The 16,096-nt window shown below is 40.4% G+C and overlaps 1 protein-coding gene across 1 annotated transcript; it reads right to left on the reverse strand.

Annotated features, from left to right (window-relative positions):
• Nucleotides 1-8,177: 8,177 nt before the first annotated feature.
• sostdc1b (sclerostin domain containing 1b) lies at nucleotides 8,178-10,319 on the reverse strand. Its single transcript, XM_073822364.1, has 2 exons — nucleotides 10,046-10,319; nucleotides 8,178-9,670 (listed from the first exon to the last, which is right to left on the reverse strand). The coding sequence occupies exons 1-2, from the start codon at nucleotides 10,239-10,241 to the stop codon at nucleotides 9,258-9,260; spliced, it is 609 nt and encodes a 202-aa protein (XP_073678465.1). The 5' UTR covers nucleotides 10,242-10,319; the 3' UTR covers nucleotides 8,178-9,257.
• Nucleotides 10,320-16,096: the final 5,777 nt, after the last annotated feature.

Genomic DNA, 16,096 nt, shown 5'->3' on the forward strand with positions numbered 1-16,096 from the left:
TACAGGGCAACGATATCGTTGGGATCACTTTCAGAACGATTTTTTACAGCTGATGAACGATAAAACACTGACAGCTAATCTGACTTTATTCAAATTTAAAAGGCTTATGCATTTGAAATAGCAGGCACCATTGTAGAGAAGCAAACAGACATTGCACAGCAAACAGAGTGACATAAAACATAAAATTACCTCAGGAATTCAGTGCTAGTTTAGACAACATTGTCTTGCCTCCTTTGACGTTGCGGTAGAAAAGAGTAACGTTAGGTATTGTTTTTATTCCAATATATTGACTACATTAGAGATCAGATTATGCTAGATTTACTGTTTAGGACATCTACTGGTTGTCGTGTAAATGCAACAAAAACAGACAGTTATTCACTGGTGTGGATGCAAATATAGTTATCGTTGTATTCAGGGCTGCCAACTCTCACGCATTCCGCGAGACTCACGCAATTGATACTTTTCACACGCTCTCACGCCACACATCCATTTTCTCACGCAGTCAAAAGCACCCTCAGTTAAAACTGTAATAATAAGATATTGCCTAAACAAATTTGGTAAAGGCTCCAGGGCGTATTTGTGGTTGTACTCTGGAAAACGCCAAAAGACAACGTGTTCGTTGTTCGTAGCGCTGAGCAATGTAGCCAATCACAGGCATATCTGTTGATCTTGAACACCTGTGATTGGCCATTACGTTCTGAATTCACTCACCTCTAAATGCCAGATTTTTTCCCTAGCCAGTCCTGTCACTGTAAATAAGCGGTTCATTGATTATAAAGGGACTTTTGCGATTAACTGAAGTGACTCGTTTTTAGTGATTATCAAGGAAGGGCTATTGCGCACTCCTAGGCTACATATAATCCGTTCAGAATCTGAATAAAAGTTTTTTTTTCTGTCCTACTAAAGGCCATATACCTGTACAAGAAGCGAAGTTCTGGGAGTGATAAATCCCTCATGAATGAAGGATTTATTTTCGAATGGTAGAAAAAAAATAATTTCTCAGAACAGCAGACTAATAGATTAACAGAAAATATTTGAATATTCATGTCAAAATATTTTATTAAATACGGTTGTAATTATTTATAAAAGTATAATTGTCACGTGATACAAAGGGGGTCTGGGTCCAAATGCAGGGGAAGGATCTTTAATGAACAAAACACAAATAAACATAAACCAAAAGGCCAACACGGCACAACACGACATAAACTGAATACTAAATAAACTAAAACAGGAAACACGGTCAAGGGCCAAGATCAAGAACACACAAAATAACATGCAAGACAAAAGACAATGCAGCCAGAAGGAGTAGTGGGAAATGAGAGTTCTTATAGACAAGATAATTGTGAGCAGGAGTGAGTGTAATCAGTGCTAATGACAAGACATGAGTGTACAATTAGGGGAAGTGCAGTGGAGGGAAGGGAAAACAGCGACCTCAGGTGGCTGAGGGAAGCCCCACAGCCCCGATCATGACAGTACCCCCTCCCCACGGAACGGCTCCCAGACGTTCCCTAAGTCTGGAGGGAGGAGGCACGGAGGAAGGCAAGTCAGGGGGAGGGATGGCGGGCCAGGCCCGTGTAACGGCGCGTCAGGCCCAATAGCGGACACGCCGCGTCAGGCACGGAGATAGCGGACATCGCCACGTCAGGCACGGAGATAGCGGACACCGCCGCGTCAGGCACGGAGACATCGGACGCCGCCGCGTCAGGCACGGAGTCAGCGGACGTCGCCACGTCAGGCACGGAGACAGCGGACGTCGCCGCGTCAGGCACGGAGACAGCGGACGCCGCCGCGTCAGGCACGGAGATAGCGGACGCCGCCGCGTCAGGCACGGAGATAGCGGACGCCGCCGCGTCAGGCACGGAGATAGCGGACGCCGCCGCGTCAGGCACGGAGATAGCGGACGCCGCCGCGTCAGGCACGGAGATAGCGGTCGCAGCCGCGTCAGGCACGGAGATAGCGGACGCCGCCGCGTCAGGCACGGAGATAGCGGACGCCGCCGCGTCAGGCACGGAGATAGCGGACGCCGCCGCGTCAGGAAGGGAGATAGCGGACGCCGCCGCGTCAGGCACGGAGATAGCGGTCGCAGCCGCGTCCGTACCAGAGAGAGCGGTCACCGCCGCGTCCAAAACAGAGAGAGCGGTCACCGCCGCGTCCGGAACAGAGATAGCGGACGCCGCCGCGTCAGGCACGGAGATAGCGGACGCCGCCGCGTCAGGCACGGAGATAGCGGACGCCGCCGCGTCAGGAAGGGAGATAGCGGACGCCGCCGCGTCAGGCACGGAGATAGCGGTCGCAGCCGCGTCCGTACCAGAGAGAGCGGTCACCGCCGCGTCCAAAACAGAGAGAGCGGTCACCGCCGCGTCCGGAACAGAGAGAGCGGTCACCGCCGCGTCCGGAACAGAGAGAGCGGTCACCGCCGCGTCCGGAAAAGAGAGAGCGGTCACCGCCGCGTCCGGAACAGAGAGAGCGGTCACCGCCGCGTCCGGAACAGAGAGAGCGGTCACCGCCGCGTCCGGAACAGAGAGAGCGGTCGCAGCCGCGTCCGTACCAGAGAGAGCGGTCACCGCCGCGTCCAAAACAGAGAGAGCGGTCACCGCCGCGTCCGGAACAGAGAGAGCGGTCACCGCCGCGTCCGAAACAGAGAGAGCGGTCACCGCCGCGTCCGGAACAGAGAGAGCGGTCACCGCCGCGTCCGGAACAGAGAGAGCGGTCACCGCCGCGTGCGGAACAGAGAGAGCGGTCACCGCCGCGTCCGGAACAGAGAGAGCGGTCGCAGCCGCGTCCGTACCAGAGAGAGCGGTCACCGCCGCGTCCAAAACAGAGAGAGCGGGCACCGCCGCGTCCGGAACAGAGAGAGCGGTCACCGCCGCGTCCAAAACAGAGAGCGCGGGCACCGCCGCGTCCGGAACAGAGAGAGCGGTCACCGCCGCGTCCGGAACAGAGAGAGCGGTCGCAGCCGCGTCCGTACCAGAGAGAGCGGTCACCGCCGCGTCCAAAACAGAGAGAGCGGTCACCGCCGCGTCCGGAACAGAGAGAGCGGTCGCAGCCGCGTCCGTACCAGAGAGAGCGGTCACCGCCGCGTCCAAAACAGAGAGAGCGGTCACCGCCGCGTCCGGAACAGAGAGAGCGGTCACCGCCGCGTCCGAAACAGAGAGAGCGGTCACCGCCGCGTCCAAAACAGAGAGAGCGGTCACCGCCGCGTCCGGAACAGAGAGAGCGGGCACCGCCGCGTCCGGAACAGAGAGAGCGGTCACCGCCGCGTCCAAAACAGAGAGCGCGGGCACCGCCGCGTCCGGAACAGAGAGAGCGGTCACCGCCGCGTCCGGAACAGAGAGAGCGGTCGCAGCCGCGTCCGTACCAGAGAGAGCGGTCACCGCCGCGTCCAAAACAGAGAGAGCGGTCACCGCCGCGTCCGGAACAGAGAGAGCGGTCGCAGCCGCGTCCGTACCAGAGAGAGCGGTCACCGCCGCGTCCAAAACAGAGAGAGCGGTCACCGCCGCGTCCGGAACAGAGAGAGCGGTCACCGCCGCGTCCGGAACAGAGAGAGCGGTCACCGCCGCGTCCGGAACAGAGAGAGCGGTCACCGCCGCGTCCGGAACAGAGAGAGCGGTCACCGCCGCGTCCGGAACAGAGAGAGCGGTCACCGCCGCGTCCGGAACAGAGAGAGCGGTCACCGCCGCGTCCGAAACAGAGAGAGCGGTCACCGCCGCGTCCGGAACAGAGAGAGCGGTCACCGCCGCGTCCGGAACAGAGAGAGCGGTCACCGCCGCGTCCGGAACAGAGAGAGCGGTCACCGCCGCGTCCGGAACAGAGAGCGCGGTCACCGCCGCGTCCGGAACAGAGACAGTGGACGCCGCCTCCGCCGCCCAACGAGCGAAAATGGCCGTCATCCACTCGGGCTCAGTCGCCTCAACGACCGCCTCCGTCGCCCAACGAGCACAAATGGCCGCCGTCTCTTTGGACAACGTCACCTTCTCCCTAAAGGGCAAAAAAGAAATCCTCCCTGCTGGACCCACTGAGGCTGGCTGCATTCTGTCACGTGATACAAAGGGGGTCTGGGTCCAAATGCAGGGGAAGGATCTTTAATGAACAAAACACAAATAAACATAAACCAAAAGGCCAACACGGCACAACACGACATAAACTGAATACTAAATAAACTAAAACAGGAAACACGGTCAAGGGCCAAGATCAAGAACACACAAAATAACATGCAAGACAAAAGACAATGCAGCCAGAAGGAGTAGTGGGAAATGAGAGTTCTTATAGACAAGATAATTGTGAGCAGGAGTGAGTGTAATCAGTGCTAATGACAAGACATGAGTGTACAATTAGGGGAAGTGCAGTGGAGGGAAGGGAAAACAGCGACCTCAGGTGGCTGAGGGAAGCCCCACAGCCCCGATCATGACAATAATGACTAAATCTTGCAATTCTTTCACTGTACATTGCTATTCTTGTTGAGGTAAAAAAAAAAAAATAGTTTCGCAGCACTGCAGTAGTTTTTTTGCATCATTTTATGATAAAAAAACAGTATGACATTTTTTGTGTGTGTGTATATATATGATTGTTTGTATCATGATTAAAATGCAGTGTTTAATTCTAATTTTCAATTTATTATTATTATTATTATTATTATTATTTTATTAAAAATGTTTAATTAGTAGTAGCAGCAACTGCAAAAATAGTTTCATGGCCAGGAATAAGTATATTTATGGCTGGTAAATTTCCTCAAATCACCACAAAAATTAGTTTGTACCATGATTAAAATGGCAGATATGGCTAAAAGTTTTAGGCCTTGCTTGCACGTGTAGAAGTTAAGACAAAGGTGTAATTTCCCTATTGTAGAATAAGGTAAAATAAGATATCTGTGAAATACTCATTTTCATTTATTTTACAGAATTGTTTTCCAGTATTACTGTCGTAAGAATACTAATGTAAAATTATTATTATCATTATATTCTCATTTGTTTGCTTTCTAAACATACCAGTATGACAGTATTTTAGACTGAGACACCATATCACAACTAAAAAGAGGATTGAGTCCCCTTTCAACCTCAAGATCAAGTCAATTCACTACCCCCCGGGCCACTGCTGTGGGAACTCTCACTCCAAGCTGAACTCAAAAGTTGGCAGCTCTGTTATATTTATAGTTATCGTTATCGTTCTTGGTGTGAACAGGATTTAGGCGCGAAAAAAACCGGAACACGAACTGATCCCCTGAACAAAGTGCACACTTCACTTTTTTAACGTGCAGTGAAAACGGACTTGATGAAGGAATTAATCCACATTGTGCTTTTTAGTTCATTTGACAGATGCTGTGCCAAAGCATAACAGCCTTAAACACAACTTTAAAGACCTTTTATGTTAGAATAAGAAGTTTTCATATTGTCATGAGACCACGATGATATCAAAATATTGATAATACTGTTACATCACTAAAATAAACTCCTACAGGTTTGGAATAACATCAGGGTGAGTAAAAAGCTCCTTTCACACCTGTAAATTACCGGAGTTATTTTACTGGTTAATACAAAAATTCGCTGTTCACAAAGGCAACCCCGTTCTGTCTTTCTACCAGTAAAGCGCCATTCAAACATCACTTTCAAAATACCGGTAAATTTTGTGACATTGTTAATTGGAAATGATGTCTAAACGGCTGGATAAATGCGGTCAGTGTTTTTGTTGATGGTTTCATTTGTGTGTCAAATGTTCATTCTGCAGCTGTTTTTGCCCAGAGATGTCATATTAGACCAAACTAAACAGGGCAGTGTAAATGGGTCATCATAATTGGCCCAGAGTAGATGTCTTACATTAGCACGTTCTGGACTCATATGTGTTCATACCGATAATCTCGTTCTGTGTTCACACAGAGCACATTACCAACAATTTACTGGTAATGTTACTTCTCAACTTCTCATACCAGCAAATTGCTGGAACGCATTTGCCAGTGTTTTGAAAATTGAAAATTGGACTGCTTAATGGTAATTTACCGGTAATTTACCAGCAAAGAGGCTATTGCTGACAGAATTTCCCTTTTGGGTAAACTATCCCGTTACTAAAAACATGAAATATTTATTTGTTTTCCTGCTTATGTGACCATTAACCAACAACAGAGAACCATGAGAATTATGTGTTTTAGGGCAAATGAGTTCGGCTCACAAAAAAAAAAAAAAAAAAAAAGTGGGAATCCCAACAGAAATTGTATTAAAAACAGAAACAGCAATTGGTTGTACAGGAAAATGTGTGTAGATTTTGATTCAAGTTTTTCCCAAAGTAATACATTCTGATCATTACACAGTAACTGCAGAACAAACAGTTTTACTTGTGAATGTACTTTACTGTCCCTCAAACTAAACTCTAAATATCCTGAATAAAAAGCATGGAAATTAACCCCATCTGTTTTCGAAATACAGATTACAGATTTTATTTATTATAGCCTTAGTTTCTTTTACTTTTTTATGCTTTGAGTAATGTTTAGTCACAGTGTCACCATTGGATCTTCTGTTGAAATGACAAACTTGGCGTACACTACCAGTCAAGATTTTTGGTTGCATTTGTTTGATCCAAAGTACAGCAAAAACAGTTCAATTTTGAAATAGTTTTACTATTTAAAATAACTGCTTTATATTTAAATAAATTGTTAAAGCTGTTGAGTACTTTTTTCAGGATTCATTGATGAATAGAAAGGTACAAAGATCAGCATTTAACTAAAAGAAAATGCTTTTGAAACATTATACACTATACTTTTCAAAAGCTTGGAGTCAGGTTTTTTTTTTGGTAAAGAAATTATAGAAATTAATACTTTTATATAGCAAGGATGCTTTAAATTGATCAAAGGTGATGATAAAGACGTTTGTTATAATGTTGCAAAAGATTTCCATTTCAGATAAATGCTGTTCTCCTGAATCAAAGAAACCTGAAAAAATTCTACTCAGCTGTTTTTTTTAACATATTATTAATAATACTAAATGTTTTTTGAGCAGCATATCAGAATATTAGAATGATTTCTGAAGGTTCATGTGACTGCTAAAAATTCAGCTTTGAAGTCACAGGAATAAATACAATTTTAAAATATATTCAAATGTAAAACAGTTATTTTAAATAGTAAAAATATTTCAAAATTGTACTGTTTTTGCTGTACTTTAAATTAAATAAATGCAGGCTTGCTGAGTAGAGGAGATTTCTTACTGTTCAAAAACTTTTGACTGGTATGCCACATTTTTTCAATCATATAGTCCACATGAACCCCACATCTCAAAATGTATTCAACAAACGATACATCGAATTAAGTCCACACCCCATGCGCAACTTTAAATATTACCCTTGCAAAGCAAATGATGCGTGTTGTGAGCTCAGAATCTAGAGTAAACAAATAACACATTACCAAGGGATAGCGTGTGTTTGAATACCACGGTTATGTGGGAGTATGCAGAATTTTGTGGATCAGAGCAAGCCTTCTCTTTAGGGAATGTATTTGGTAATTGAGCTTATAAATAACAGCAGGTGGTCCCCGCATCTTAAACTCTCTGGAGGCGAATCTGTTGTCAGAAATAATTATAGAGATGGAGAATCAGCACAGACAAAAGCACCCGTTTCTGACTGCACCTGTCAACACACCAAAGACATCAGACAGACGTCTTCCGTTAGACTCATGACATTACCTGCCTCGTTTCTCAGCCTTATTTCGTCTCAGACAACACACCTAGAACCGCCCACAGTCCGCTCACTGACCTTCTGATGGATCTCGCATACAAAACATTTCCTCAGAAAGCATTTACTCAAAGTATTGCAAGGTTCGTCACCTCTCCAGTGACTTGCAGTGTAACCTGTGCAGTGTCACCTTCCTCTGGATTCCTGGATTCATAACACAAGGAATCTGATTCATAACTTGGGAATATAACCTCAGGCATGGCAACATGACTTTCAGAATGGCGGAGTAGTGAAAGGATACAGGACACAATGAAGCAGCTTTAACATGTAGCCGCCAAAAAGTAGCTGATGTGCCTGCAGGTGAAGGCTGGCTTTCACAACAATGCAGCGTAGAGTTACGAACACAGTGAGAAAGAACTCGCTTCTTGAACTAATTCCTCATTTGTTACACAGTTTCTGTCGGTCCGTGAAATTCTACAACCTTGCCTTTGGCTACGCCATTCGTAAACAAAATGATACAACGTATATGTAAACTAGTTAATTTATTGTATAAATGTGTATTCAACAGTGTAAATGTCACCTTGGAATACTTATATAAAAATATATAGATGTAATTCTATTCAAAAACAACTACATATGAAATGCAAATATTTACATAGCCATAGAAAGAGGTCAGTTTTAGGTGATAGTTCACCCATAAAATGAAAATTTGTCATTATATACTTTTTCTTGTGTTGAGGGCAAAAGAAGATATTTTGAAGAATATTGGTAACCAAATAGTTGCCGGTAGCCAGTTGTTGGTAGCCATCGACTTCCATAGTACGGAAAAAATACTATGGAAGTCAATGGCTACCAACAACTGTTTATTTTCCAGCATTCTTCAAAATAACTTATTTTCAAAGATTTGGAACAACTTTAGAAAGAGTAAATTCTTAACAGAATTTTCATTTTAACTCTCGTCTGCCGTACATAACAGTATACAATTATGTAATTAGGATATTCATATAAAACATTTTACAAACCATATGTGACCCTGGACCACAAAACCAGTTGTAAGTAGCACATTTGTAGCAATAGCCAAAAATACAGCGTGTGGGTCAAAATTATAAATTTTTCTTTTATGCCAAAAATAATTAGGATATTAAGTAAAAATCATGCATTAACATTTTTTCACTGTAAATATATCAAAACATAACTTTTGATTAGCAATATGCATTGCTAAGCTCTTTAGTTGAACAACTTTAAAGGCGATTTACTTAATATTTAGATTTTTTTGCACCCTCCGATTTCAGATTTTCAAATAGTTGTGTTTCGGCCAAACCATACATCAATGGAAAGCTTATTTATTCAGGTGATGAATAAATCTCAATTTCTAAAAATGGACCCCTATGATTGGTTTTATGGTCCAGGGTCACATATTACACTCAGAAAGTGCATATACACACATATACAGTCATAAATGAATCCACATCTGAAAACATAAAGAAAAACAGCTGTACATCTTGTTGCAGTTCGAGTCAGTGTCATTGTAGTTCAAAGTCACTTTCCTTCCATGAGCAGAACTGTGTTGGTCAAATCTGCATCAGTATGGCTCATCCTCACCGTATCTATTCGTTTTTAGAATTCAGCTTTGAGTTTTTACTTTTGCTTTTTTTCTTCTTGGGGTTCTGCAGCGGATGATCCTTTGAGGGAGTCTGGGGTACATGAGAGGACTCGTTGTTTTGCCGTGTGTATCTTTTGCATGTACAGGATGTGACGGCGGTGATCTTGTAGGTGCGTGTGCTGCCATCCTGACACTGGAGTTTAATGCGCTGGATGCGTGTCCGTTCGGTGACGCAGCGCCACTCCTGGGCGTCCCGTCTGCTCCAGTAGTGACCTCCACCGATCCAGTTGGGGAGCAAGTGGGTGGGAAGACATTCTCCAGCACACACTAACTCCTTGACGGGATTCAGGCTGGTGCACTGGCCGTCAGATATGTATTTAGTGGACCTGAGCTCTCTGCAACCAACCTGGTGCTGTTCTGAAAAAGAAAATTCATGGTTTAATAATCAGGGAATGGATAAGGAATTACATGATATCTTCCACTTTAAGTAATTTATTTAGTAATACAATAGCCTGAAAGTTTCAAATAGTTGTAAAGGCTTTAGGTTTTAAGGTTGAACAGACATGGACAGACTAATGATAGATAGATAGATAGATAGATAGATAGATAGATAGATAGATAGATAGATAGATAGATAGATAGATAGATAGATAGATAGATAGAGTTATAAAAATATTTAACAGCGCATGTTTTCAAAAAACATCTGGCTTGAATTTTGTAATATTATTATAGATATGGACGCTACTGAAGTATCATAAACGTATGAGTAAGTACTTATAGTTAAACACGTACCGGTTTGGTCTCGGTTTTCCGGTCGTCTTCCTCCGTTCCGCGCTCGATTTAATGAGGCATTATTTAAAGTCTGATGAGATGATGCGACCGTGTACCCTGGAAATTCTTCTGTGGCGTCATTTTTGAACGCATGACAGCTTTTCATTAGAAAACAGAGGAGGAACAGCAGCTGGTATTCGCATGTGTTGAGGGGCATTGCAAGGGAGTTCGGTTCGGTGTCTCTTTGAAAACTCAGAGAATGAGGATACCTACCTGTTTCTCATCCATGTTTATATACCCGCCCATTCTTGAACAGCAGCAGTGAGGGGAATGATGGAGCGTGCTGAAATGGGCGTGTCCTCGCGATGTAGTACACGCCCACTTACAGCAGTATTCTGCGCTAGTAGCCACATGGAAATTTATATTGATGTGAGCTAATCGACGCAGAAATAGGACATGAAATCGTTTTAGGTAAATCTGACAAAAAACAAACATTAATATTGTATCCAGACGATTACATTTAATGTTTTTAAAGAACTCTCTTATGCTCACCAAGCCTACATTTTTTTGATCCAAAATACAGCAAAAGTTTTGTGAAATATTTTTAATATTTTTAATATTTAAAATAACTGCTTTCTATTTGAATATATTTTAAAATGTAATTTATTCTTGTGATCAAAGCTAAATTTTCATCATCATTACTCCAGACTTTAGTGTCACATGATTCTTCAAAAATCATTCTAATATTCTGATATGATGCTCAATAAACATTTATTATTATTATTATTATTATTATTATTATTATTATTATTATTATTATCAATATATAAACAGTTGAGTATTTTCATTTTCAGGATTCTCTGATGAATAGAAAGATCCAAAAATCAGCATTTGTCTGAATTGAAAAGCTTAACATTATACACTATACCAAAAGCTTTGAGTTTGTATAATTTTTTTTTACACTGGGGGAAAGAAAATGATAGAAATGAATACTTTTATTTAGCAAGGATGCTTTAAATTGATCAAAAGTGATGATAAAGACATTTATAATGTTACATTTCTATTTCAGATAAATGCTGTTCGTCTGAACTTTCTATTCATCAAAGAAGCCTGAAACAATTCTGCTCAGCTGTTTTCAGCATAATAATAATAAATGTTTTAAGGTTTTTTTTAGAATATTAGAATGATTTTTGAAGGATCATGTGACTGGAGTAATGATGCTAAAAAGTCAGCTTAGAAATCAAAGGAATAAATAAAATTTTAAAATATGTTTAAATAGAAAACAGTTATTTTAAAATAGTAAAATATTTAAAAATGTTACTGTTTTTGCTGTCAAATTAGTGTAGGCTTGGTGAGCAGAAGAGACTTCTTTAAAATGAAAACATTAAAAGTCTTACTTTTAAAAAACCTTTGACTTGTAATGTATAGGCTATGAGAAAACAAAACATTCAGACAATGCATTCCACAAACTAAAACTGAATGACATTTTTCTAAACAAAGATAATATTTGTTGTCACAATAATTTTGAACAATATTTTTTTCATATTCCCATGACCCTACAGATAGATGGATGATTAAATTACATTTGGTTGAATTTTCATTATTATTTTTTTAATTCTTGAATTTTTTTTTCCGAATAAAGAATTATTTAATTAGCAGCGTACTTTTTTTTTTACTAATGCAAACAAACTTTCACTGTCATTACATTGCTGTTCTTGTTGTGATAGTTCACTCAAAAATGAAAATTCTGTCAATAATTACTCACCCTCATGTCGTTCTAAACCTGCAAGACCATCGTTCATCTTTGGAACATAAATGAATATATTTTGATGAAATCTGAGAGCTTTCAAGGCTCAGAAAGGTATTAAGGACATCGATAAAACAGTCCATGTAACATCAATGTTTCAACTGTCATGTTATGAAGCTATGAGAATACTTTTTGTATGTAAAGAAAACAAAAATAGCAACTTTATTAAACAATCTCCTCTCCTCCGTGTCAGTCACATGGACTATTTTAAAGATGTCCTTACTACTTTTTTTAGCCTTAAATGTGTCAGTTGCGTTGCTGTCTATACATGATCAAAAAGCTCAGATTTCATCAAACATATCTTAATTTGTGTTCCAAAGATGAATGAAGGTCTTACTGTTTTGGAACGACATGAGGGTGAGTAATTAATGACAGAATGCTCATTTTTTGGGTCAACTATCGCTTTAAGTAGGAAACATCTATTGTGCAGCTCAATTGATACATGGGCAAACACTGCATTGCAACACTCTCAAACAGAGAGATACTGTGCTGAGGATGTTGCGCTCTCAGGTGTGAATACATTTTCAAGCGTATTTAGATCCTCCACATGTGAACCTAATGCACTGAGCTGTAGTGAGTGCTGTAAAGTACAGGCATGCATGACAAAACCCGTGAAACGGGATAGCCCTGGATTATTTTACCCCAAAATTATCTAAACAGGTGCCTCCGATGAGCTCACCAAATGAATGTGCATAACACAAACGACATGAAGAAAACACAAAAGCCCAATGCTCACTTTCTTAGACCGAAAATGTGTGACTCCCCCCAAAAAAGTGTCTAGTTTCACTCGCTCCTCGGGCATTTACGATTAATTCATTCCGCTTGCCCCCAGATACACTTCTTTGATTTGAATGAAAAAACACTTTAATATTGTGCAGGATTTTTGAAAAAAAAAAAGAAAAATGTATTTCAAAAGCCACTGCTGTCGAAATGATCTCTTATTACCTAAAAAGCACTGTTAGTCATATTGGTAAAGGGGGGGTTTATTGGGGATCACTGAATATGCAACCTCAGGGCTTGAAAGAGGAATATCAAAGTCATGCGATACGATGCGGCATTCGCTAATTTCTGCATCTGAAAACCGGATATTTGAGATAGTCCTTTCATGCACCTGTAATGACCGTGACATGCTCATAGATGGAGACAGGAGAGGGATGAATCTCAGGGGAAACAGAGAGGTTACGGCACTGAGTTATGGGTATATTGACATGCGACGTGACAACCGTGTGCTAAATAGACCCTCGTTTGGCCCACAGGGTGAGATAGTCCCTTGGGATGAGGGGATGTGGAGACTGGGAACAAAGCGCTCAGGAACAGACAGAGCCGTCTATAGAATTCTGTGCGAGTGCCTTAGGATGTGTGCAACAGGACCAAGTGTGGGAAAGTCCACCGAGGAGATCCCTGCTCGCTCAAAACTCACTGTATACTGCAGATACGACTTTCCGCTTCAACTGGAAATTTTCCAAACGTTTTTTTGAGATTATGTTGGTATATACTGATTGGTGATTATGATATTGATGCACGGTAATTTAAAAATGTTTAACTTTAGTTCAACTTTAAACTTTAAATAAGCATTCTCAGTTGCCTTCTTCATTAGGTGATCATTACTGAGATCAAAATTTGATCTGAAAGAGATTCATGCTCGTAACAAACAGTGATTCTGATCATTAAAGCAAGTATGTTATTCTTTCTAAGACGTAAATAGTACACAGCCTGTTGATGCTAAATTTAAGATCACACTTGATCTGTAGAGGATGGATGCTGCCCTCTAGTGGAAAATTTCTGAAGCATTTCTTTATTTGATCAAGGAAAAAAGTTCTTCAATGTTAAGAGACAATTAAGCCTTCAATATAAACAAACATTTTAGAGGTTCGACTTTAAAAGCAAATTTTATGTGAGAAATAAAAAGCAGAATTAAAAAGTTTTACGTTATGAAACACAAATAGAAACACAAAGGGTGAAAAAGGTAAGAAAAGCACATACAGGAATAGATCACCCAAAAATTGAAATGAGCTAAATATTTAATCAGCCTTAGGTTATCCATGATGTAGAAGAGTTTGGTTCTTCATTGGAACATATGTGACCCTGGACCACAAAACCAGTCATAAGGTTAAATTTTACAAAACTGAGATGTATATATAATACGAAAGCTCAGCAAATAAGCTTCCTATTGATGTATGGTTTGTTAGGATAGGACAATATTTGGTCGAGATACATCTATTTAAAAATCTGGAATCTGAAGGTGCAAAAAAATCAAAATCCTGAGAAAATCACCTTTAAAGTTGTCCAAATTAGGTTCTTAACAATGCATATTACTAATCAAAAATTACATTTTGATACATTTATAGTAGGAATTTTACAAAAAATCTTCATGGAACATGATCTTTACTTAATTTCCTAATGATTTGTGGCATAAAAGAAAAATCAATAATTTTGACCCATGCAATGTATTTTTGGCTATTGCTACAAACATACCCCAGCGACTTAAGACTGGTTTTGTGGTCCAGGGTCACATATTTGCTCACCATTGGATCCTTTGCAGTGAATGGGTGCCGTCGGAAACAGTCCAAACAGCTGATAGAAACATCACAATAATCCACACAACTGCAGTTCATTAATTCAAATCTTGTAAAGTGAAAAACTGTGTGCATGTAAGAAACAAATCCATCATTAAGATGTTTTTAACTGTAATTGTCAATTCTGAATCTATAATCCATAATATCTCTTCCTTCAGTGAAAAAATAAAATCGTAAAAACATTTGTTTATAACTGTTTTAGAGTGTTTTCACTTTTAAACAGTGCTTGATCTGTGCACATTTCTCTCCTGATTCAGATGAGATTACTTTTTCACTGGAGGAAGCGATATTATGGATAGAGGACTTTTAGTCAAAAACATCTCAATGACTGACTTTTTGCAAACACGCAACTTTTCACTTGTCACAAGTTAGTGTTAAGTGATGGACTGGAGAGGTGTATATTACTTGTGAATTATTGTGATGCTTTTATCAGCTGTTTGGACTCTCATTCTGACGGCACCCATTCACTGCAGAGCATCCATTGATAAGCAAGAGATGACATGCTAAATTTCTCTAAATCTGTTCTGATGAAGAAACAGAATCTACATTATGAATGGCCTGAGTGTGATCAAATTTTCTTTTTTTACGACAGCGTTTTAGTGCCACGTAAAAAAAAAATCTAAAATTAAGAGATTTAAGTCATAATATTTCAAGAATAAAGTCAAAAACTTACGAGAATAAAGTCAAAAACTTACGAGAATAAAGTAAATATATTGCGAGAATAAAGATGAAATATTTCGAAAATAAAGTTAAAATTACGAGAATAAAGTCAAAATATTACGAGAATAAAGATAAATTTATGAGAATAAAGTCAAAATATTACGAGAATAAAGTTAAAATATTACGAGAATAAAGACAAAATATTTCAAAAATAATGTCAAAATTATGAGAATATATTTATAGCAATTACGAGATTACAGTTCTAATATTTTGAGAGTATATTTTAGCCTATTCTGTATATAAATGGTCCAGATTGGGAGCACTGGGAGATATTCCAAAGTCTCAGATTTCAAAATCTGTCAATTTTATAAATACAAAAAATATGTCTTTCAATAATGTGTTTTTTACACTCTTTAATGTGGCATGTGAGTCAATCGTCTTTCCGATTACAATAACAAGACATTTGTTTCATTAAATTAGGCTATACTTTTTTTCATGCCTTCTGATGTTCCTTTACTTTTATATCTTGCTATAAACTTGAAATAAAGAGGAGAAACACATTTATAATTTGTATTGTGTAACTTCTCCCGGTGCTCTCAATACGGGCCATCTGCATGCACAATATAAGCTATACTCCTAAAATATAATAACTTTAATTTCTACGATTTAAATTCTCGAAACACTTCGACTTTAATCTCGTAATTTTAGATTTTTTTTTTAATGTGGCACTAAAACGCCATCATAAAAGTGGTAGAGAAAATCTCCAAAGTTATCTTTCAGTCTCTGGAGTATTAAACAGTTGCAAAAGTCAAAATGTGATGTTCTTTGGTAAGCAGTTTGCCATGTCCTGTCTTCTGTGTGGTACCTACACAGTTTAGAATAAGCATACAATCCAACACTTCTGTATCATGGTTTGTTGTTTCCTATAAAATACAGAGCACTAACCAAAGCTCAGCAAGCTGAGGCTGAACTGGATGCCCGGCGGACTTCACCTAGCCAAAGAAACAAGAGCCAATATCTTTCTGTTCC

This window comes from Garra rufa, chromosome 17, assembly GCF_049309525.1.
Source record: "Garra rufa chromosome 17, GarRuf1.0, whole genome shotgun sequence".
NCBI classification, from domain to species: Eukaryota; Metazoa; Chordata; class Actinopteri; order Cypriniformes; family Cyprinidae; genus Garra; species Garra rufa.

What these genes read in the sequence shown, in the direction of transcription:
- sostdc1b (XM_073822364.1), bottom strand. Translation starts at nt 10,241, where the DNA reads ATGCCCCTCAACACATGCGAATACCAGCTGCTGTTCCTCCTCTGTTTT. An exon ending in GGAAAACCGAGACCAAACCG is followed by an intron (nt 9,671 to 10,045) that starts GTACGTGTTTAA and finishes TTTCTTTTTCAG; the next exon opens with AACAGCACCAGGTTGGTTGC.